The sequence below is a fragment of the Aquarana catesbeiana genome, linkage group LG10, assembly GCF_042186555.1.
Source record: "Aquarana catesbeiana isolate 2022-GZ linkage group LG10, ASM4218655v1, whole genome shotgun sequence".
Lineage (NCBI taxonomy): Eukaryota > Metazoa > Chordata > Amphibia > Anura > Ranidae > Aquarana > Aquarana catesbeiana.
Genome location: NC_133333.1, coordinates 222922046 through 222943230, shown reverse-complemented (window position 1 = coordinate 222943230; position 21185 = coordinate 222922046). Strand labels below are relative to the sequence as shown.

The window sequence follows — 21185 nt, the reverse complement described above, 5'->3', positions numbered from 1 at the left end:
GTGTTACACACAGAGTGGTATATTTCAAGGATTTCTTTGTTTTCATTTTGATGATTATGGCTTACAGCTAGTAAAAACCCAACATTCAGTATCTCAGAAAATTAGAATATTACATAGGACCAATAAAAAAAACAATTTTTAATACAGAAATGTTGGGATACTGAAAAGTATGTCCATGTACAGTATAGTATGCACTCAATACTTGGTCGGGGCTCCTTTTGCATGAATTACTGCATCAATGCGGTGTAACATGGAGGCGATCAGCCTGTGGCACTGCTGAGGTGTTATGGAAGCCCAGGTGTCTTTGATAGCGGCTTTCAGCTCATCTGCATTGTTGGGTCTGGTGTCCCTCATCTTCCTCTTGACAATACCCCACAGATTCCATTTGAGGTTTAGCACAGTGATACCATGATCATTAAACCAGGTATTGGTACTTTTGGCAGTGTGGGCAGGTGCCAAGTCCTGCTGGAAAATGAAATCAGCATCTCCATAAAGCTGGTCTGCATAGGCAAGTATGAAGTGCTCTAGAATTCCCTGGTAGAAGGCTGCACTGACTTTGGGCTTGATGACATGGCTCCCCAAATCATCACTGACTGTGAAAACTTCACACTGGACCTCATGCAACTTGGATTCTGTGCCTCTCCACTCTTCCTCCAGACTCTGGGACCTTGACTTCCAAATGAAATGCAAAATTTTCCACAGTCAGTGATGATTTGGGGAGCCATGTCATCTGCTGGTGTTGGTCCACTGTGTTTTATCAAGCCCAAATTCAGCACAGCCTTCTACCAGGGAATTCTAGAGCACTTCACGCTTCCCTCTGCTGACCAGCTTTACAGAGATGGTGATTTAATTTTCCAGGACTGCCCACACTGCCAAAAGTACCAATACCTTGAATAATCATGGTGTCACTGTGCTTGATTTCAGTGGCGGCCCGTCCATAGGGGGCGCATGGGTGCCCCCCCCCCCCCCCCCCCTCCAGGCAGTCACAAAAAAAAATGTAAAAAAATAAATAAATTTAATACTGGCCCTTAAAAAAAAACAAATACAAAAAAAGGTCCTTAAGTGCACTGTGTTCGGACGCCGGACACAGTGCACTTATGGGAAGCGCCACGTCTCTACAATCACGAGATTGCAGACGTGGCGCTTCATTTGCGGGCACTTAGCCCGCCTTGCAGCGCTTTCTGAATCGTCAAGTAGCTTCCGCCAGGTCGCCTGTAGTATCTATTACTACGGCTGGGCCGTTTGATTGACATCTCAGTTTGATGTCACTTCCTGTTTTCTTTCTCCCATTGCTCCTGGGAGAGAGGAAACAGGAAGTATGCCGCTCCATCGCCACTGTGGAAGGAGACACAGCTGGAGAGGACAACACACAGCAAGGTATGTACCGCTGTGCTGCATTTGGGGGACACAGGCAAGGCTGCATTTGGGGGACACAGGCATTTGGTGGACACAGGCATTTGGTGGACACAGTCAAGGCTGCATTTGGGGGACACAGGCATTTGGGGGACAGAGGCAAGGCTGCATTTGGAGGACACAGGCATTTGGTAGACACAGGCAAGGCTGCATTTGGTGGACACAGGCAAGGCTGCATTTGGTGGACACAGGCATTTGGGGGACACAGGCAAGGCTGCCTTTGGTGGACACAGGCAAGGCTGCATTTGGGGGACACGGGCAAGGCTGCATTTGGGGGACACAGGCAAGGCTGCATTTGGTGGACACAGGCAAGGCTGCATTTGGGGGACACAGGCAAGGCTGAATTTGGTGGACACAGGCAAGGCTGCATTTGGGGGACACAGGCATTTGGGGGACACAGGCAAGGCTGCATTTGGGGGACACAGACATTTGGGGGACACAGGCAAGGCTGCATTTGGCGGACACAGGCATTTGGGGGACACAGGCAAGGCTGCATTTGGTAGACACAGGCAAGGCTGCATTTGGTGGACACAGGCAAGGCTGCATTTGGGGGACACAGGCAAGGCTGCATTTGGGGGACACAGACAGGGTTGCATTTGGGGGACACAGACAAGGCTGCATTTAGGGGACACAGGCAAGGCTGCATTTGGTGGACACGGGCTGCATTTGGTGGGACACAGGCTGCATTTGGTGGACACAGGCTGCATTTTATGGGACACAGGCTGCATGTAAAGACGGACTTCGCTGGGGACACCTGATGGCATCTGGTGGCAGGCAACATGGCTAGTGACACCCTCAGGGCTTCCACTGATTCTGCATTATGGTGAGTTGAATGATTTCATTTTATATTACAATGTAATAATGTAATAATAGAAATAATGTGCTTCAATCATCCTGACACCATAACAACCATGGTGCCGGTGATGATTGAAGTGCTAACACCAGGTGTTTGGAATATCTTTATCTGCTGATTGTTAAACTTTCTAGAATACACATATTTCTATTGTTGTGTAGGTTCTGGGCCTGTTGTCCCTCCATCCCTCTCTCCCTCCATCCCTCGTTCATCTAGACGCTAACCACACCACCTTAGAGCCACGCCCACTATTTCACTGAAAGTTTGACTCCCCCCCATCCTAAATCTTCACCAGCCACCACTGCTTGATTGGCCAGCAAACTTGCCTGACCTAAACCCTATAGAAAATCTGTGGAGTATTGTCAAGAGGAAGATGAGAGACATCAGACCCAACAATGCAGATGAGCTGAAAGCCACTATCAAAGAAACCTGAGCTTCCAAAACACCTCAGCAGTGCCACAGGCTGATCGCCTCTATGCCATGCCGCCTTGATGCAGTAATTTATACAAAAGGAGCCCCGACCAAGTATTGAGTGCATACTATACATGTACATGGACAAACTTTTCAGTAAGCCAACATTTCTGTATTAAAAATCCTTTTTTTTTTTTTATTGGTCTTATGTAATATTCACATTTTTTTAGATACTGAAATATATCACTCTTATTGAATCTATAAAATATATGAGTTTTTCTTTTTAACTGCTTGCTGACCGCTGGCTGTCAATTGACGGCCAGGCGGCGCAGCTCTCGTTGCGGGCGGGCGTCATATGACGGCCTCGCTTTCCCGGCCCACCAGGGGGCGCGCGCGCCGCCGGCGATCGCACGCGCCCGCCGCCGGCGATCGCCCGCCGTGTCACTGGGCACCCGGTGCGCGTGTCCGGCGGCCTGCGATGTTCCGCCGGGCACCCGCGATTGCCGGTTTAGACAGCAAGACCGTGGATCTGTGTGTTTAAACACACAGATCCACGGTCCTGTCAGAGGAGAGGAGACCGATGGTGTGTTCCCAGTACAGAGGAACACCGATCGGTCTCCTCCCCTAGTGAGTCCCCTCCCCCTACAGTTAGAAACACTCCCTAGCAACACAGTTAACCCCTCGATCATCACCTAGTGTTAACCCCTTCCCTGCCAGTCACATTTATACAGTAATTTTCAGTGCATTTTTATAGCACGGATCACTGTATAAATGTGAATGGTCCCAAAAATTTGTCAAAAGTGTCCGATGTGTCCGCCGCAATATCGCAGTCACGATAAAAATCGCAGATCGCCGCCATTACTAGTAAAAAATAAATAAATAAATAAAAATGTTATACTGTAAATCTATCCCCTATTTTGTAGACGCTATAACTTTTGCGCAAACCAATCAATATACGCTTATTGCGATTTTTTTTACCAAAAATATGTAGAAGAATACATATCGGCCTAAACTGAGGAAAAAATTTGTTTTAAAGAAAAAAAAATGGATATTTATTATTGCAAAAAGTAAAAAATATTGTTTTTTTTCAAACTTGTCCCTCTTCTTTTGTTTATAGCGCAAAAAATAAAAACCGCAGAGGTGATCAAATACCACCAAAAGAAAGCTCTATTTGTGGGGAAAAAATGATAACAATTTAATCTGGGTACAGTGTTGTATGACCGCGCAATTGTCATTCAAAGTGCGACAGCACTGAAAGTTGAAAAATGGCTTGGGCAGGAAAGGGGGGAAAATGCACTGTATTGAGGTGGTTAAATTGAATTACTGAAATAACTGTATATTGTTGGTACTGGCATAGTAGTAGGGGGACAAGTTCCCTGTGCCCATCAGCCCAGTCTCCAAGTATCTTTATTAAAGTAATATTTCCAAGAATACACACAAAGATGATAATCAAGGATTTAGAAGATGCATAGATTAATTAATATATCAGGTTCATCAGTGATCATAAAAATAATATTAATACAATAAAAAACAATAACTATTATATACACAAATATATATATAAATATATCAAAATGAGTTTATCTTTCAGTGCCAGTCCATAAAGATATTCATGTATAAAATCCATGAATCGTATAATTCGTACACCAAAAACAATCCTGTGTGTATGGACTTTTTTTCACCACGGTGCCCTTCACCCCACCTAAGGGTGTCTTCTCACCTGCTTGGGTGGACCTCACTACCAAAATATATACATACGTTTTAATATTGCTGTATTGTATTACTTTTCCTAAAGTGGAGTCCATTATTATTTTATGTGTAAAGTGCTCATTTAGAATATTTTATATCATTGAGAATAATTTAAATGTTTTTTGAGTATTGAGAACTGAGCCTTTTTCACATCCAAGGATGTTTTATCACAGCAATCATAAGGTTCAAAAGCTTTAGCAAGGAACCTCAATAGCAGAATTAAAGATGGCTAGTAATAATATGAAAATATTAAATAGGCACGTGCCTTAGTACTATGTGAACCTGAAAGTACTTAGCCATGAGTCTTTCTAAACTCATAGTGGCCCACCAGGAAAACTATAACAGTTTTGGTTAAATTTTTGTTCTATTTTCTATACAAAATAAATAAATATTAAATTTAAAACATGGCAAAGGATTTTGAATGCACTGTGGATTAGCTAAAAAGACAACACAGGACATGTTGCTTGCTTTGCAGCTCTTTGTTCTCATTAAAACCCACTGAGCGACACGTCTAATCAGGGATGAGTCACCGCACTTTGACCTAAATTTTGTAAACTACAGGCTTCTTTTAGTATCAGCAAAGAAAAGTATTTAGTCAGCCACCAATTGTGCAAGTTTTCCCACTTAAATGATGAGAGAGGCCTGTAATTGTCATTATAGGTATACCTCAACTATGAGAGACAAAATGTGGAAACAAATCCAGACAATCACATTGTCTGATTTTTGAAAGAATTTATTTGCAAATTATGGTGGAAAATAAGTATTTTGTCAATATCAAAAGTTCATCTCAATACTTTGTTATATAGCCTTTGTTGGCAATGACAGAGGTCAAACGTTTTCTGTAAGTCTTCACAAGGTTGTCACACACTGTTGCTGGTATGTTGGCCCATTCCTCCATGCAGATCTCCTCTAGAGCAGTGATGTTTTGGGGTTGTCGCTGGGCAACACGGACTTTCAACTCCCTCCAAAGGTTTTCTATGGGGTTGAGATCTGGAGACTGGCTAGGCCACTCCAGGACCTTGAAATGCTTCTTACAAAGCCACTCCTTCATTTCCTGGGCGGTGTGTTTGGGATCATTGTCAAGCCACGTTTCATCTTCAATGCCCTTGCTGATGGGAGGAGGTTTGCACTCAAAATCTCACGATACATGGCCCCATTCATTCTTTCATGTACACGGATCAGTTGTCCTGTTCCCTTTGCAGAGAAACAGCCCCAAAGCATGATGTTGCCACCCCCATGCTTCACAGTAGGTATGGTGTTCTTTGGTTGCAACTCAGCATTCTCTCTCCTCCAAACACGAGTTGTGTTTCTACCAAACAGTTCTACTTTGGTTTCATCTGACCATATGACATTCTCCAAATCCTCTTCTGGATCATCCAAATGCTCTCTAGCAAACCTCAGACGGGCCCGGACATATACTGGCTTAAGCAGGGGGACACGTCTGGCACTGCAGGATCTGAGTCCCTGGCGGCGTAGTGTGTTACTGATGGTAGCCTTTGTTACGTTGGTCCCAGCTCTCTGCAGGTCATTCACTAGGTCCCCCGTGTGGTTCTGGGATTTTTGCTCATCGTTCTTGTGATCATTTTGACCCCACGGGGTGAGATCTTGCGTGGAGCCCCAGATCGAGGGAGATTATTAGTGGTGTTGTATGTCTTCCATTTTCTAATTATTGCTCCCACAGTTGATTTCTTCACACCTGTCTTCCCAGCCTGGTGCAGGTCTACAATTTTGTTTCTGGTGTCCTTCGACAGCTCTTTGGTCTTCACCACAGTGCAGTTTGGAGTGTGACTGTTTGAGGTTGTGGACAGGTGTCTTTTATACTGATAACAAGTTCAAAGAGGTGCCATTAATATAGGTAATGAGTGGAGGACAGAGGAGCCTATTAAAGAAGAAGATACAGGTCTGTGAGAGCCAGAAATCTTGCTTGTTTGTAGGTGACCAAATACTTATTTTCCACCATAATTTCCAAATAAATTCTTTTAAAAATCAGACAATGTGATTGTCTGGATTTGTTTCCACATTTTGTCTCTCATAGTTGAGGTATACCTATAATGACAATTACAGGCCTGTCTCATCTTTTTAAGTGGGAGAACTTGCACAATTGGTGGCTGACTAAATACTTTTTTGTCCCACTGTATATGTATAAAAGGTTCTGGTTTAAAAGTATAAGGGATTTCGGAGTGCTATTTACTATACTGCAAGATTCGGGCTCTTTCAGGCTTATTCTGTAAAACAGTGCGAAGTGCAATACCCTTAGCAAACACTTTTAACCCATCTCATTCTGGTCTAACTTCAGTAAAATAATTCTGATATGTTGCTACAGATTACTGTGCTTTATCCCCTTGGAAGATTTCATGATTTAATATTATTAAACATTGAATTGCAGTATATATATATGTAGCGCCCTGCTCCTGTTGATCAGGCACTTGCATGTAAATTTAGAGGGTTATCTGTTCTGTACATAGTTCAGATTCAATGTTATGCCTAAAAATAGCCTCCATTCCAGCAATGGCTGTGTTGCGTGCAATTCCACACTGTCGTCTGTAGGTGTCGTTGTCACCACAGGCCAGTGATGGAAGGGCAACAGGCTAAGGTGTATTGAGTGTCCTTCTTCCCCAGAAACAGCCCAGTGGGAGTGGTTCACTGCTGTGCATTCTGGGAAAGGATATTTAAGGGACAGACGCCATTTTTTTCTCTCTCTCACCTCATGGCCCACCTAGCCTAAGGTATGTGACAACTCCTTTTCTGCCTTGGGGCCCTGCTGGCCCGAGGTTACGTGACTGCAAGTAGGCCCAGAAGCTATCTAGGGCCTACTGGTTCAGAGGTGGTCCTGTGCTGTCTGTCCTGCGGGAAGAAGCCGAGCAATTGAAGGATCCAGGGAGGACCCATCTTGGAGAGGACCGAGCGAAAGGCTGGTATCTCAAGAGGAGCCTGGTGACTCAATTGGAGGATGCATCCTAACCAATCTACCTCACAGTACTGCCGGATGTCTTAAAGGAACTTTGGTACTGTGTTGCTGTATTCATTTCCATTACTAAATCCTGTGGCAGAGGATCATCCAATTAACACTAAATCCTGTGGCAGAGGATTGTTGAATAATTATTGTTCTCATCAAGTCTGTGGCAGAGACTTTTGTTCATGCATCATTCCGGCTGCTAGGCCAGTAAGAGTGGCCTATCCGGGTGAGCTAGATCCGTTGACTGAAGGTGTATTAGTCTCCGGGATCTCAAGTTCCTCAGTGATCTGCACAAGGTATCTGAACTTTCCCTTAACTCTCCATTCCTCTACTGCTCAAGTTGTTTAATAAAAAGCATTGGAAAAAGAACTAATAGACTGGTGCATACATCGGTGGGCGCAAGGCCCAGTAAAGACTCTAAACTTCTGGTATGGTGAACTGTGGGTAAGGGGTGACGGCAAAGACCCAAAATAATAACCAGCAGCTCCTTCGGGGGTCAGTGCTACATATATTTTTTTTCTTTTTTACACAGTTACATAGTTAGTCAGGTTGAAAAAAAGACACAAGTTCATCTAGTTCAACCTATAAAAGGGAAAAAGTAAAAAAAAATCATATAATCCCATATCCTATACCCACAGTTGATCCAGAGAAAGGCAAAAAACTCCAGAAAAGCATGATCCAATTTGCTCCAGCAGGGGAAAAAAATTGTTCCTGATCCCCCGAGAGGCAATCAGGTATTTCCTGGATCAACTTTACCTATAAATGCTAGTATCCTGTTATATTATGTACAATTAGGAAAGAATCCAGGCCTTTTTTAATGCAATCTATTGAGCTGGCCAGAACCATCTCTTGAGGGAGTCTATTCCACATTTTCACAGCTCTTATGCCCTGTACACACGGTCGGATTTTCCGACGGAAAATATGTGATAGGACCTTGTTGTCGGAAATTCCGACCGTGTGTGGGCTCCATCATACATTTTCCATCGGAATTTCCCGACACACAAAGTTTGAGAGCTTGCTATAAAATTTTCCGACAACAAAATCCGTTGTCGGAAATTCCGATCTTGTGTACACAAATCCGACGCACAAAGTGCCACGCATGCTCAGAATAAATTAAGAGACGAAATCTATTGGCTACTGCCCCGTTTATAGACCCGACGTACGTGTTTTACGTCACCACGTTCAGAACGTTCGGATTTTCCGACAACTTTGTGTGACCGTGTGTATGCAAGACAAGTCTGAGCCAACATCCGTCGGAAAAAATCCATGGATTTTGTTGTCGGAATGTCTGATCAATGTCTGACCGTGTGTACGGGGCAATACTGTGAAGAAACCTTAATGTATTTGGAGATGAAATCTCTTCCTCTGTGTTGTCCTCTGTGATGACCTTAAAGTGTATAACTCAACACCAAGTTTACTATATGGACCATTTATGTATTTGTACATGTTGATCATATCTTCTCAAGAGAGAATAAATTCAGTTCCTCTAATCTTTCCTCATAGCTAAGCTCCTTCATACCTCTTATTGGTTTGGTTGTCCTTCCCAGCATTTTCCCCAGTTCCCTGATATCCTTTTTGAGAACTAGTTCCCAAAACTGAACTGCATATTCCAGATGAGGTCTTACTAATGATTTGTACAGGAACAAAATGATATCTTTCTCTCTTAATACAAGAAATTTGCTCACTTTGGAAACAGCAGCTTGGCATTGCATGCTATTATTAACCACTTGCTTACTGGCCACTTAAACCCTCTTCCTGCCCAGGCCAATTTTCAGCTTTCAGTCACTCTTCAGTCACTCTTTGAATGACAATTGCACGGTAATGCAACATTGTACCGATATGACATTTTTAATATAATTTTTTTCACACAAATAGAGCTTTCTTTTGGTGGTATTTAATCACTGCTGGGTTTTTTATTTTTTTGCTAAAAAAACGAAAAAAAGACTGAAAATTTTGAAAAAAAACCAAAACAGTTTTATAGTTTGTTATAAAATTTTGCAAACAGGTAATTTCTCTCCATCATTGATGTGCACTGATAGGCTCCACTGATGGGCATTGATAGGCTGCACTGATGGGCACTGATAAGGTGGCACTGATGGACACTGATAGGTGGCACTGGTGGGCACTGATGAGGCGGCACTGGTGGCACTGATGGGCACTGATAGGTGGCACTGATGGGTGGCACTGATGGGTAGCACTGAAGGGCATTGATAGGTGGCACTGAAGGGCACTGATAGGTGGCACTGATAGGTGGCACTGATGAGCACTGGTGGGTGGCACTGATGGGCACTGGTAGGTGACACTGATAGGCAGCACTAATAGGTGGCACTGATGATGAGGCACTGATGAAAAATCAAATTTGTTTGACAACTTCTGTCTTTCATGAATCCGTGCTGTCTGTTGCTTAAAATACTTTTGTTCCAGCAAGAACTCATGTATGTGGTCTTTGATTAAACTCTCCAGTATCTTCCCAACTATAGAAGTCAAACTAACAGGTCTATAGTTACTAGGTAAAGACTTTGGTTCCTTTTTAAATAAATCAGAGACTAGTGGAGAAAAAAACACGCCTTTTCTGGCATGGGGAATATTTCGATAAATATGTGGAAAATCAGGTAGTACCCTGGGGCCTATGGATCCAGATATTCCCCAACATAAGGAATGTAGAACCTAATGTCAAAAAAGCATGGGAATCAAATTTACAAAATTGCTCCATCAAAATGATGCAGATTTTACATGACCAATATGAGGTAGATCTAATGGAATTAGACAAAGAAATATTGAAATGGCAGGAGGATCATAGCAATATGTCCTCCTATACAGGCTTCCTGGACAAGGATAAAAAACTGAAGGATCACTTAACAAAATATGCCACTAATCTCATTAAAACAAAAGAGAACAAATTTTCCAGAGACAAGAAAGCTTATGATTATGAGCAGGCATATAAATGGACACAACAAGGAACTCAGTTCCGTCGTAAGGGCCACTACAATAAAGGCCCTCTGGCAACCAACTTAGACTTAATAGATTCAGACACATCATCCTTGTCTTCAGCGTCCTATATTCTGATAGGTACACGTTTTGATGGAGCAGGAAACACACTTAAGAAAAGAAAAAATTAGGCAGAACATGGATCACATAGGCAACCTACAGCAATACAGGTTTCAAACAAAGAGAAGAGATCACATTCACAACGTTCACAAAACAATACAACACCCAATACACCTATGTCAGGAAATGCACTTAATCACTCTTTGATGTCACTCACATCACCGTCAGCTATTATCAATTCAATTTCACTACCAGCGGGATCATTGTCCCAACAGATGGGTGAACAACGCACGCACACTCAGAGTTCCCTTTAGGATATACGCACAGCGCCCATTTTTAACCCTAAGGCCGCTTTCACACTGGGGCGGTTTGCAGCCGTTATTGCGCTAAAAATACCGCCTGCAAACTGCCCCTAAACAGCCTCCGCTGTTTGTTCAGTGTGAAAGCCTGAGGGCTTTCACACTGAAGCGGTGCGCTGGCAGGACGGTAAAAAAAGTCCTGCCAACCGCTTCTTTGGAGCGGTGAAGGAGCAGTGTATTCACCGCTCCTAAACCGCTCCTGCCCATTGAAATCAATGGGACAGCGCGGCTATACCGCGGTAATACCGCGGCTATAGCTGCGCTGTACGAGCGGATTTAACCCTTTTTCGGCCGCCAGCGGGGGTTAAAACGCACCGCTAGTGGCCGAATACAGCCGCAAAAACGACGGTAAAACAGCGCTAAAAATAGCGCTGTTTTACCGCCGATGCCCCCACCACCCCAGTGTGAAAGGGGCCTAACTCTCTCACGGATCCTAGGAGAATGCAGCAGTCAGCATCTGTTTCTACACGTACATCAAGTCAACCTTTAAAATAATGGGTTCCGATTCCACAATGGTTGAGAATTGGGAGACATTTGATATTATTAACCTGTCCTCCCACCCTTTATCTGGGGATGAGTCGGAGGTATTACACCTCGGCCTCACATTTTCTCTAGATGAGGAGGCGGACAGATTTCAGTTAATAAAGGACCTTCATCTTTTCGCTAGGCGACTGATGTATAAGGTCCTTTATGATAAGGATCAAGGTGACACCCTAGTTCAGGGAAACAACAGCTCAGCTTTGGAAAATGTCACATTTGAGGACCTTAAGGCATTACAGGACCTCATGGAATTATGGGATGAGAGCAATCCAAAGGAGGAGGGATGGGTATTTACCCCACCTGAAGTGAGCAGAGATGACATCTCTGCTCGCCCCCTCCGCCCCCCCGTCCTTTGACCGCGATACCCAGTGTACCTAAGATATACAAGCCAAAATCAACATCTTTCCCTACCTTACAGGGTAATTCTAACATATGGGCTTACGTTATTCAGGTTACTAAAGAAATAGAAAGGGTTAATTGGAAAACAGGACCGCATCCGAATCTACCAGATCATTTGAAACAGGCATTGAAATCTCTTAGTTCCAACAAGAATATTATAATCAAACCCTCCGATAACGGGGGGAATCTCGTTGTTATGGATGTGGAAGGTTACTAAAAAATGTGTTAAGACATTATTCGTAATGCCCAGTGGTACAGACCTATTCCAATTTCACACATTGAGTATTATATTAAATTATACAGAGATAATCTAGCTAGGGCACACTATAAGGGCCTAATTGATACTAACACTCTTACATTTTTGGACAATAAAAATCCCAATACTCCAACATTTTATGCGCTACTAAAAGTACATAAAAGTTTGTCCCACCCCCTTGGCCAGCCGATCATATCGGGGTGTGGATCACTTAAAGAAGAAGCTAGTCAGCTTATAGATGAGTACCTCTATCCACATGTTAGGGGACTTTTTTCTACGTGAAGGATACAATAGAGCACCTAAAAATGATCGATGCCTACAGATCCCACAAGGGACCTGGCTAGTGGCTATGATATTGAGGCCCTGTATAATTCAATCCCACATGTACGTGGGGTACAGGTGGTGCGATAATTCATGGATGAGTGGGACTTGGATTCATGGAAATACAATGATTTCATGGAGGAAATGTTGACTTTTGTTCTTACATATAATGTTTTGGTTTTCAAGAGTTCCCACTACCTCCAGGTACAGGGAGTGGCTATGGGGGCCAAGTGTGCCCCCTCCTGTGCCAACCTGTACCTGGCGGGGTGGGAGCGTGACCTATTTGCAAACGAATCAAAAACCTTGGAAATAGGGAGTATTTTGTCTTGGCATCGCTATATTGATGACGTCTTTATGGTATGGGCAGGATCAAAAAATGATTACGTTGAATTCTTGAATACCTGGTACTTATCCCTGCGGGAAATGTAATTTTTGCTGTTTTATTTTAAATCTAAAAAGTGTTACGCTACCCAACAATACCACATGGACCCCAAGATATAGAACTACCTGTCAATCAATAGGAGTCGTTTACATGAAATGCTTTTGCGGAGCATTTTACATAGGGAAGAACAAACGACCCCTATTTTGTAGAATTAGGGATCACGTCTCCCTAATTGCTAAGCACAAAATGGAAACCCCTATTAGTAGACATGTGGGGCTTTACCACAACTTTAATCTAAATTCAATTTGCTTCTTTAGTCTTGAACATATTTCCCACTATGAATGGGGTGGTGATATAGACAGGAAATTATTACAACTTGAAACTAGATGGATTTATGTTTTACAAGTGACTCGCCATCCAGGCCTGAATGAGGGTATTAGTTATAAGCCCTTCCTGTATACCTGGATGAGGGATGATGGCTTTTTGCCTGGGTTACCCTTATGCCCCCCACTGCTCTTTTTCAACCTTAGATACTCTCTTAGTGTGTCTGTGTTCTCTCCACTCCATAGCAACCGCGGATACATTTGGTGCCATTATTGCTATACTGAAGTAGGCACATATTTGTTAGTGCTTGGGATGTATTTTTAAACATTGAATATTAATTATTAAAGTTAACTGAAGCAACTGGACTAAATGTTTTGTTTCTTATCATACTGTGAAGGATTGTACATGGCGAGATTTGGGTTCCCCTTAGATAACTTTCATCCATAACTTTATAATCGTTTTTCCTTATTTTAATTTTTCTTTATTTATATTTAATTTCTATTTATTTTATTTCTATTTTACTCTATTCAGTTTCCCTTTTTGCTTTTTTTGGGTTTGTTTATTTTGGTTTCGTATTTGTTTTGGTTTTGTTTTGTTTTGTCCGTGTGTTTTTTATTTCTCCCTTTCTGACATCACTGCATCTGTGTCTCTCTCATGATGATATGCCTGGGACCCCGTATGGACACCCAAGGGTGTACGTATAAGTGCTCCATGTGGGCCTCCTATTTGCACCCGGTGTGTGGGGTGGGCCTTTTCTGCTGGGTGTTTTTTTGTCCTGGATGTCCGCTTGGCGCCGTGCTCTGACGCATCAGGGAGGGGCATTTAAGGATCCCCTTGGCAGTGGCCATTTTGTGGGGACCCTGGGAAGCCCCACGCTCCACATCACAGAAAGACAGGTATTTTAGGATAGGGTAATATACTTGGCCCGTTGTTACAACATATACAATGGATACTTATAGGGGATATTTTTCTTGACACATACAGGCATTGCCGATTGGAGGCTATCCAGAAACCTTTGCAGTCTCATTCTCTTGGGTTTGGATGGGTATGGTGCACTCAATTTATGGAAGTGCTCCATGCTACCTTACTTCCTCAACTTTGAGGGAAGTATTATATATATATATATATATATATATATATATATATATATATTTTTTTTTTTTTTTTTCAACTATAAGGCTGCTGCTTTTTTGAGTGCCACCAAAAAGGTGTATTAAAGGTTTCCCCCCCCCCCCTCTTCTTCATTACTTTAAATCAGCCTTGTGTGGGCCATCAGACTCACAACATGAGGTAGGGCCTTTTGGTTTTTTGTTTTAGGGAATATCTCTTGCCTTTCTTATTAGCACAGCCATAGATTTAGGCAAGATGTAATAATTTTTATTTTTTTTATTTTTATGTTTGATAAACTAATGGGTATTTTCTCTTTTGTCTTCATTGCACAATTAAAGCTGTTAAAGCATAGGTTTTGATATTTAAAGAATCTTCACATTCTTTCCTGAAGAAGCTATACGGCGAAACATGTAGAAAACCATAAAGAAATCTGCTTTTATTTGTTGAAATAAATTAGTAGCCAATGCGCTTTAGTGGTGAACTGATGCCCCCTTTCATAAGGGCTTAAGAAGATAAGGAAATTATGTATTAATATCAATTGTTAAAAAAATGCCATTGTGTACAGAATCATGTTCTGTGAGGGGCCTAAAATGACTAGTCTATAAGTAAACGGTAAATTAGGACTCAAGTTTTTTACCTCCCCTCCATTTAGAAAAAAAAAAAAACATACATATACAGTATGCTACGGTGCAAAAGTTTTCGGCAGGTGTGAAAAATGCTGTAAATGAAGAAAGCTTTCAGAAATAGAAGTGTAAATATTTTATTTTTGCCAATTAACCAAATGAAAGGTAAATGAACAGAAGAGAAATCCAAATCAAATCAATCTTTGGCGTGATCACCCTTTGCCTTCAAAACACATAAAAAACTCTAATGCAACAAAATCCCTGACTTTGTGCAAGTGTAAGGCCCCTTTCACACCAGCAGACCGATCGGCTCCAACTGTCAGTTTTTCAAGCGAACCCAATTGGACCACCATTTGTCCTCTAGTGTCCGTATGGTGATACGTTCACCATCTGTCCAGCTGATCAGATGACAATTGGATGTAAACTGACATGCAGTCTGTTTCCATGTGACCGTCCGATAGAGAAGGGCAGGCTGTGTCCATGTCTACTCTGCAAAGTGGCGTGGAAACTGACCTGTCATCCACCTGCTCAGCGGGATCAGTAGAGAGATCCCCCACTGAGCAGGCGATTTCCGCTTGGACAGATCCACCCCATGTGAAATGGGCCTAATGCCGTGTACACACGACCGGACTTTTTGACCGAACTGATTGTGTGTGGGCTTCATCGGACCTTTTCTGTCGAAAAATCCGACGGACTTTAGAAATAGAACATGTTTCAAATCTTTCCGATGGACAATCGAGTCCAATCAACAAATACGTTCGTCTTTGCTAGTCCGACGGACAAAAAAGGCACAAGGGTAGCTATTGGCTACTGGCTATGAACTTCCTTATTCTAGTCCGGTCGTACGCCATCATGTTCGAAACGATCGGACTTTGGTGTGATCGTGTGTAGGCATTGGAACTCCGTCGAAAAGTCCTTCGGGGTTCAGTCCGACGAAAAGTCCGGTCGTGTGTACATGGCATAAGAATTGATGCTGGTTTGAAGCCAAAGGGTAGTCACACCCAATATTGATTTGGTTTAGATTTTTCTTCTGTTCACTTACTTTCCATTTTGTAAATTAATAAAAATAAACAATAAAAATATATATTTTTGAAAGAACTCTAACTTTACAGCATTTCTTCACACCTGCCCTAAAACTTGTATATATATACAGTATCTCACAAAAGTGAGTACACTCCTCAATTTTTTGTAAATCTTTTCTTCTATCTTTTCATGTGACAGCACTGAAGAAATGACACTTTGCTACAATGTAAAGTAGTGAGTGTACAGCTTGAATAAGAGTGTAAATTTGCTGTCCTCTCAAAATAACTCAACACACAGCCATTAATGTCTAAACCGCTGGCAACAAAAATGAGTACTCCCCTAAGTAAAAATGTCCAAATTAGGCCCAATTAGCCATTTCCCCTACCCGGTGGCATATGACTTGTTAGTATTACAAGGTGTGAATGGGGAGCAGGTGTGTTAAATTTGGTGTTATCGCTCTCACTCTCTCATACTGGTCACTGGAAGTGCAAAATGGCACCTCATAGCAAAGTACTCTCTGAGGATCTGGAAAAAAGAATTGTTGCTCTACATAAAGATGGCCTAGGCTTTAAGAAGCTTGTCAAGACCTTGAAACTGAGCTGCAGCATGGTGGCCAAGACCATACAGCGGACAGGTTCCACTCAGAACACACCTCGCCATGGTCGACCAAAGAAGTTGAGTGCATGTGCTCAGCATCATATCCAGAGGTTGTCTTTGGGAAATAGACGCATGAGTGCTACCAGCATTGCTGCAGAGGTTGAAAGGGTGGGGGGTCAACCTGTCAGTACTCAGACCATATGACGCACACTGCATCAAATTGGTCTGCATGGCTGTCATCCCAGAAGGAAGCCTCTTCTAAAGATGATGCACAAGAAAGCCTGCAAACAGTTTGCTGAAGACAAGCTGACTAAGGACATGGATTACTGGAACCATGTCCTGTGGTCTGATGAAACCAATATAAACGTATTTGGGTCAGATGGTGTCAAGCATGTGTGGTGGCAACCAGGTGAGGAGTACAAAGACAAGTGTGTATTGCCTACAGGCAAGCATAGTGGGGGATGGGGATGTGTCATGATCTGGGGCTGCATGAGTGCTGCCGTCATTGGGGAGCTACAGTTTATTGGCTTGTGTTTTGTTTTCAGCTTGCAGCAAGCTATGCCCCGAAATAGACTCAATATTGTCCACTAACAAGTATGTTTTGCATCTCAGATCATTCGTAGAGAGTGGCTTGTATTTTATGTTACTTTCAGCATGCAGATGATTCATGTAAATAAGATAATACACATCATTGCGCAATGATCAAAAGAAAACTGAGGTAAATGCTCAAAGGTAATGCACTCACATAAACCTAGTTGTTAATCAGGCATACAATGGAAACAGGATCCTTGAGAAAGTCACGTAATCTGTGACGTAACGCGTGGGAGGAGCTAGTGGCGAGGACTACCATTGCGAATCACCAGCACGGTAGCAGCGGTATTAAGGAGTCACGCTCGTAGCAGCTGACTGTTTCCATTGTGTGCCTGATTAACAACTAGGTAAAGTACAAGCCACTCTCTACGAATGATCTGAGATGCAAAACATACCTGTTGCTGGACAATATTAAGTCTATTTTGGGGCATAGCTTGCTGCAAGCTGAAAACAAAACACAAGCCATCCCCAATGAATGATTGAAGATGTTAAATGGACTTGTCACTGGCTAATACTGATTTTGTTTTCGGGCATAGTTTGTTGGATTATATTATCATATAAGCTTCTTGCATGAGTCTTGGTGTTTTTACACTTTGTATATCCAGATAATATTATAGCTCATGAGTTTTGCTAGGGAATCTATATATATGTAGATTATTTATATTATTTGTTTGTATCTACACTCGAACACGGTTTTATCACATGTACATTTGGAATCCGCATCCACATATGGTATTTGTTCACTTAGGAAGTATATTGTAGTTTGTTTTTTTAATTAGCAACACCATTTGTATATATCTAGAGGAGCTGTGCACTGATTGCAAAGTTAATTAGAGTGCATCATCATCTATTATACCACTATTCACATTAGGGTGTCTGAACACTCATGAATGATTGCAGCCTAATTATTTAGATATTTTTCAATCACTATTTATCACAAATATCATTTCAGCGCTTGAGTTTTTTACACAACACATAATTATGTACTGTGACATACAGAAGCAGAGCATGATCCCCTCCCTTTGGAGACTGGGCTGCAGGGCAGTATTCCAACATGATAACGACCCCAAACACACCTCCAAGACGACCACTGCCTTGCTAAAGATGCTGAGGGTAAAGGTAATGGACTGGCCAAGCATGTCTCCAAACCTAAACCCTATTGAGCATCTGTGGGGCATCCTCAAACGGAAGGTGGAGGAGCGCAAGGTCTCCAACATCCACCAGCTCCGTGATGTCGTCATGGAGGAGTGGAAGAGGACTCCAGTGGCAACCTGTGAAGCTCTGATGAACTCCATGCCCAAGAGGGTTAAGGCAGTGCTGGAAAATAATGGTGGCCACATAAAATATTGACACTTTGGGCCCAATTTGAACATTTTCATTTTTTCATTTTCTCAGGGGTGTACTCACTTTATTGCCAGCGGTTTAGACATAAATGGCTGTGTGTTGAGTTATTTTGAGGGGACAGCAAATTTACACTGTTATACAAGCTGTACACTCACTACTTTACATTGTAGCAAAGTGTAATTCATTCAGTGTTGTCACATGAAAAGATATAATAAAATATTTACGAAAATGTGAGGGGTGTACTCACTTTTGTGAGATACTGTATATATTTACACAGGCCCTCTGGCAGGTCCGAATATTGTCACCTGTCCTTTTTCTTCTTCTCTGGCAGCGCTGGTGGATGGTCCTTCCACCTCTACTGAACAGAGTTCACATAATGTGTGAATGACATCCTCCTAGGGGGAGGGTCCATGATATTCTGGGGTCAGAGGAAATTGGTAAAGACTGATATCCTCTAGTGAAGGAAATAAATTACTGTGGTGGACAGCTCCAGACTGAAGGTGAGTAATGTAGGAAAAACTGATACGTTAAAAACTGGAGTTTTACTTTGTGGTTTGATCCAAACCTTATTCAGCCGCCATGTCTAGGAACTGGTAAACTACGAAATATTACATTTTTGTTCTTCAGTTGAGATACGCTTTTAATAGATGAACTCCCTGGAGCTTAAAGCAACCAATCAGCATCTGCCTTTTGATTTTCATCCCTGCACTTACGTTATGAAAGGGGGGGAATCCCTATGCTTGCTATGGGCTTGATGGATAGTCTTTGCAAACACAACAACAAAACTAATGTCTGCAGTGCAGTGTATGAAAGGTTCTGCTTTAATCTATGTAAATCAGAAGATTTACGTAGTTACATAGTAGGTGAGGTTGGAAAAAGACGCAAGTCCATCAAGTCCAACCTATGTGTGTGTTTATTTGTCAGTATTACCTTGTATATCCCTGTATCTTGCGGTCGTTCTGAACAACTTTCATGAGATTTGTATTGCACCTCACACGACTGTGATGCTGGAGACAGCAGTCTCACACTACCTCCCCCTCATCTACTGGCTGAATATGCTTTCTTTTTTTTTTTCAATTATTTTAGCATAGAATAGAAAGATATTGCACACACCCTCAAAGCATATTTTACAACTGTTGCACGCTGCCAAATGTTAATTTGGCCGGGATGCCGTTCATTATTACACAGTCTATAAATAATCATGCAGGTCACACGCAGATTGTGAGCTGAGCCAGAAGGCTGGCACGGCTGCATACATCACCGGATTGATTAAACATGAGGCCGTTATATATCAGAATAGGTGACACTTACCTGCCTCCATCACCTCACACTGCTGTCCAAAGGCGTGCGAGAAGGTGACGGGCCCAGAAGCATCCATGGCTCTCAATGTCATGGGTCTGACGGTCCAAAAGCACCGCGCGCCGCTTGTTTAGCTATGTACGGCTTCCCAACCCTGTCAGCCCTGCTTCCAGACAACAAATATTTATTGAGGGCTCGAGTTTTTTTTTTCAGGGATCCAGAAAGCTGTTCCAGCAGCTACATCCTCAGATGCAATTACTGAGAAGCAGAGGAAGAGAAGCGAAAGGGGGGGGAACGTCTCTGGCAGCTGCAGATGATCGTGTAAAACAAATGCAGTTATTACCTAGTAAATGCAATATCTGCATTTATTTTGGACATGTTGGTAAGCTTGGACATCCTCCCAAGCTTAGCGCTGATGGACGGCTATATTTGTCCTACTTAAAATTCCAACAAGACGTTTGGGATCCCTGTATTGTTCAGGCTCTGTGACTGCAAGGCTGGTGTGTGTGACGGTGCTGCTTTCAAATGACTCAAGTGTTCCCCCTTTTTTTCCTCCCTGCGTACGATAAGGAAAATACATTTACTCTTTAAAAAATGACTGACAGTTACATTAAAAATGCACAAATGGCTGTGTCAGTCTGCAGCATAGAACTTGACTTGACCTTGCAGAGCAACAAAAGCAGTGGATTGTTGTTGTCCATAGCAGCCAATCGGATAACAGCTTTACGACGTTCTCTGCACTCAGCCTAATGAAAGCTGATTTCTGGTTGGTTACTGTGCATTGTTGATGTTTGTGACATGTTGATAAAGTGCACCTGTAGTTTTGCAAAAAGCATGCTGCACAGGAGGAGGGGATGGGATGTAAGTACTGCCCCTTTTTTCCAATAAATGTTTGCGTTTTTCTCCTCTATGGGGAGATCGGATGAAAATGGATTCCATTCGATCCGCCAGAGGATAGAAAATAGGACCACCATCCGTCTGGATTTCACGGACAGGATTAGATCGGATAGCAGCGGGTGTCAGCGGACCTATGTCCATTGACATCTGCAGCTCCATAGGGGTGAATGGAATGTCCGATCAGGTCCGCCTGAAAAACTGACAGGTGAACCTGATTGGATGGCCTGTGTGAAAGGGGCCTTAGGCTGAAAGAGATCCGGAGGAAGGTAAAGCACGTCTTTACAATTTTCTCCACTAGGGAAAACATTTTCTTTTGATCCCCTAAGGCAGTGGTCTCCAAACTGCAGCCGTGGGCCAGATTTAGCCCTTTGCTCTCTGAATAGATAAAAACAAAAGCAAACATGGAATCCACCTTTCATAAGTTGCAAATGGCAACAATAGTATTAATCAGTACCGGTTCGTCAGTTTGATGGGATACCTCCTAAGCTCAAATATATCAATTTAAAAAATTGATAGTGGTGGAACAAAGATGTCCCAGAAGGAGCAAAAATGGAGGATCAATCACGGAATATCTAATTGAAAAATTGCTTTATTAAAGTTACAAATCTAAACCCCCCCCAGGGTACCCGGAAGTAAAAACACATACAAAAAATGATAACGTTGTCACAATATGACACCACACTCTGAGTG

The 21185-nt window shown here is 42.5% G+C and overlaps 1 protein-coding gene across 4 annotated transcripts in view; it reads right to left on the bottom strand.

The window, feature by feature from the left end:
• Nucleotides 1-19859, bottom strand: part of KAZN (kazrin, periplakin interacting protein) — an 879961-nt gene extending 860102 nt beyond the window's left edge. For 2 of the 4 annotated variants that reach the window (XM_073603357.1, XM_073603355.1), the window contains exon 1: nt 19611-19859. In XM_073603357.1, coding sequence (XP_073459458.1) covers nt 19611-19692 — 82 coding nt within the window. In that variant the 5' untranslated portion in view covers nt 19693-19859. The remainder of the gene's footprint in view (nt 1-19610) is intronic. The other 2 variants (XM_073603353.1, XM_073603354.1) reach the window with 2 other exon arrangements.
• Between the last annotated feature and the right edge of the window lie 1326 nt (nt 19860-21185).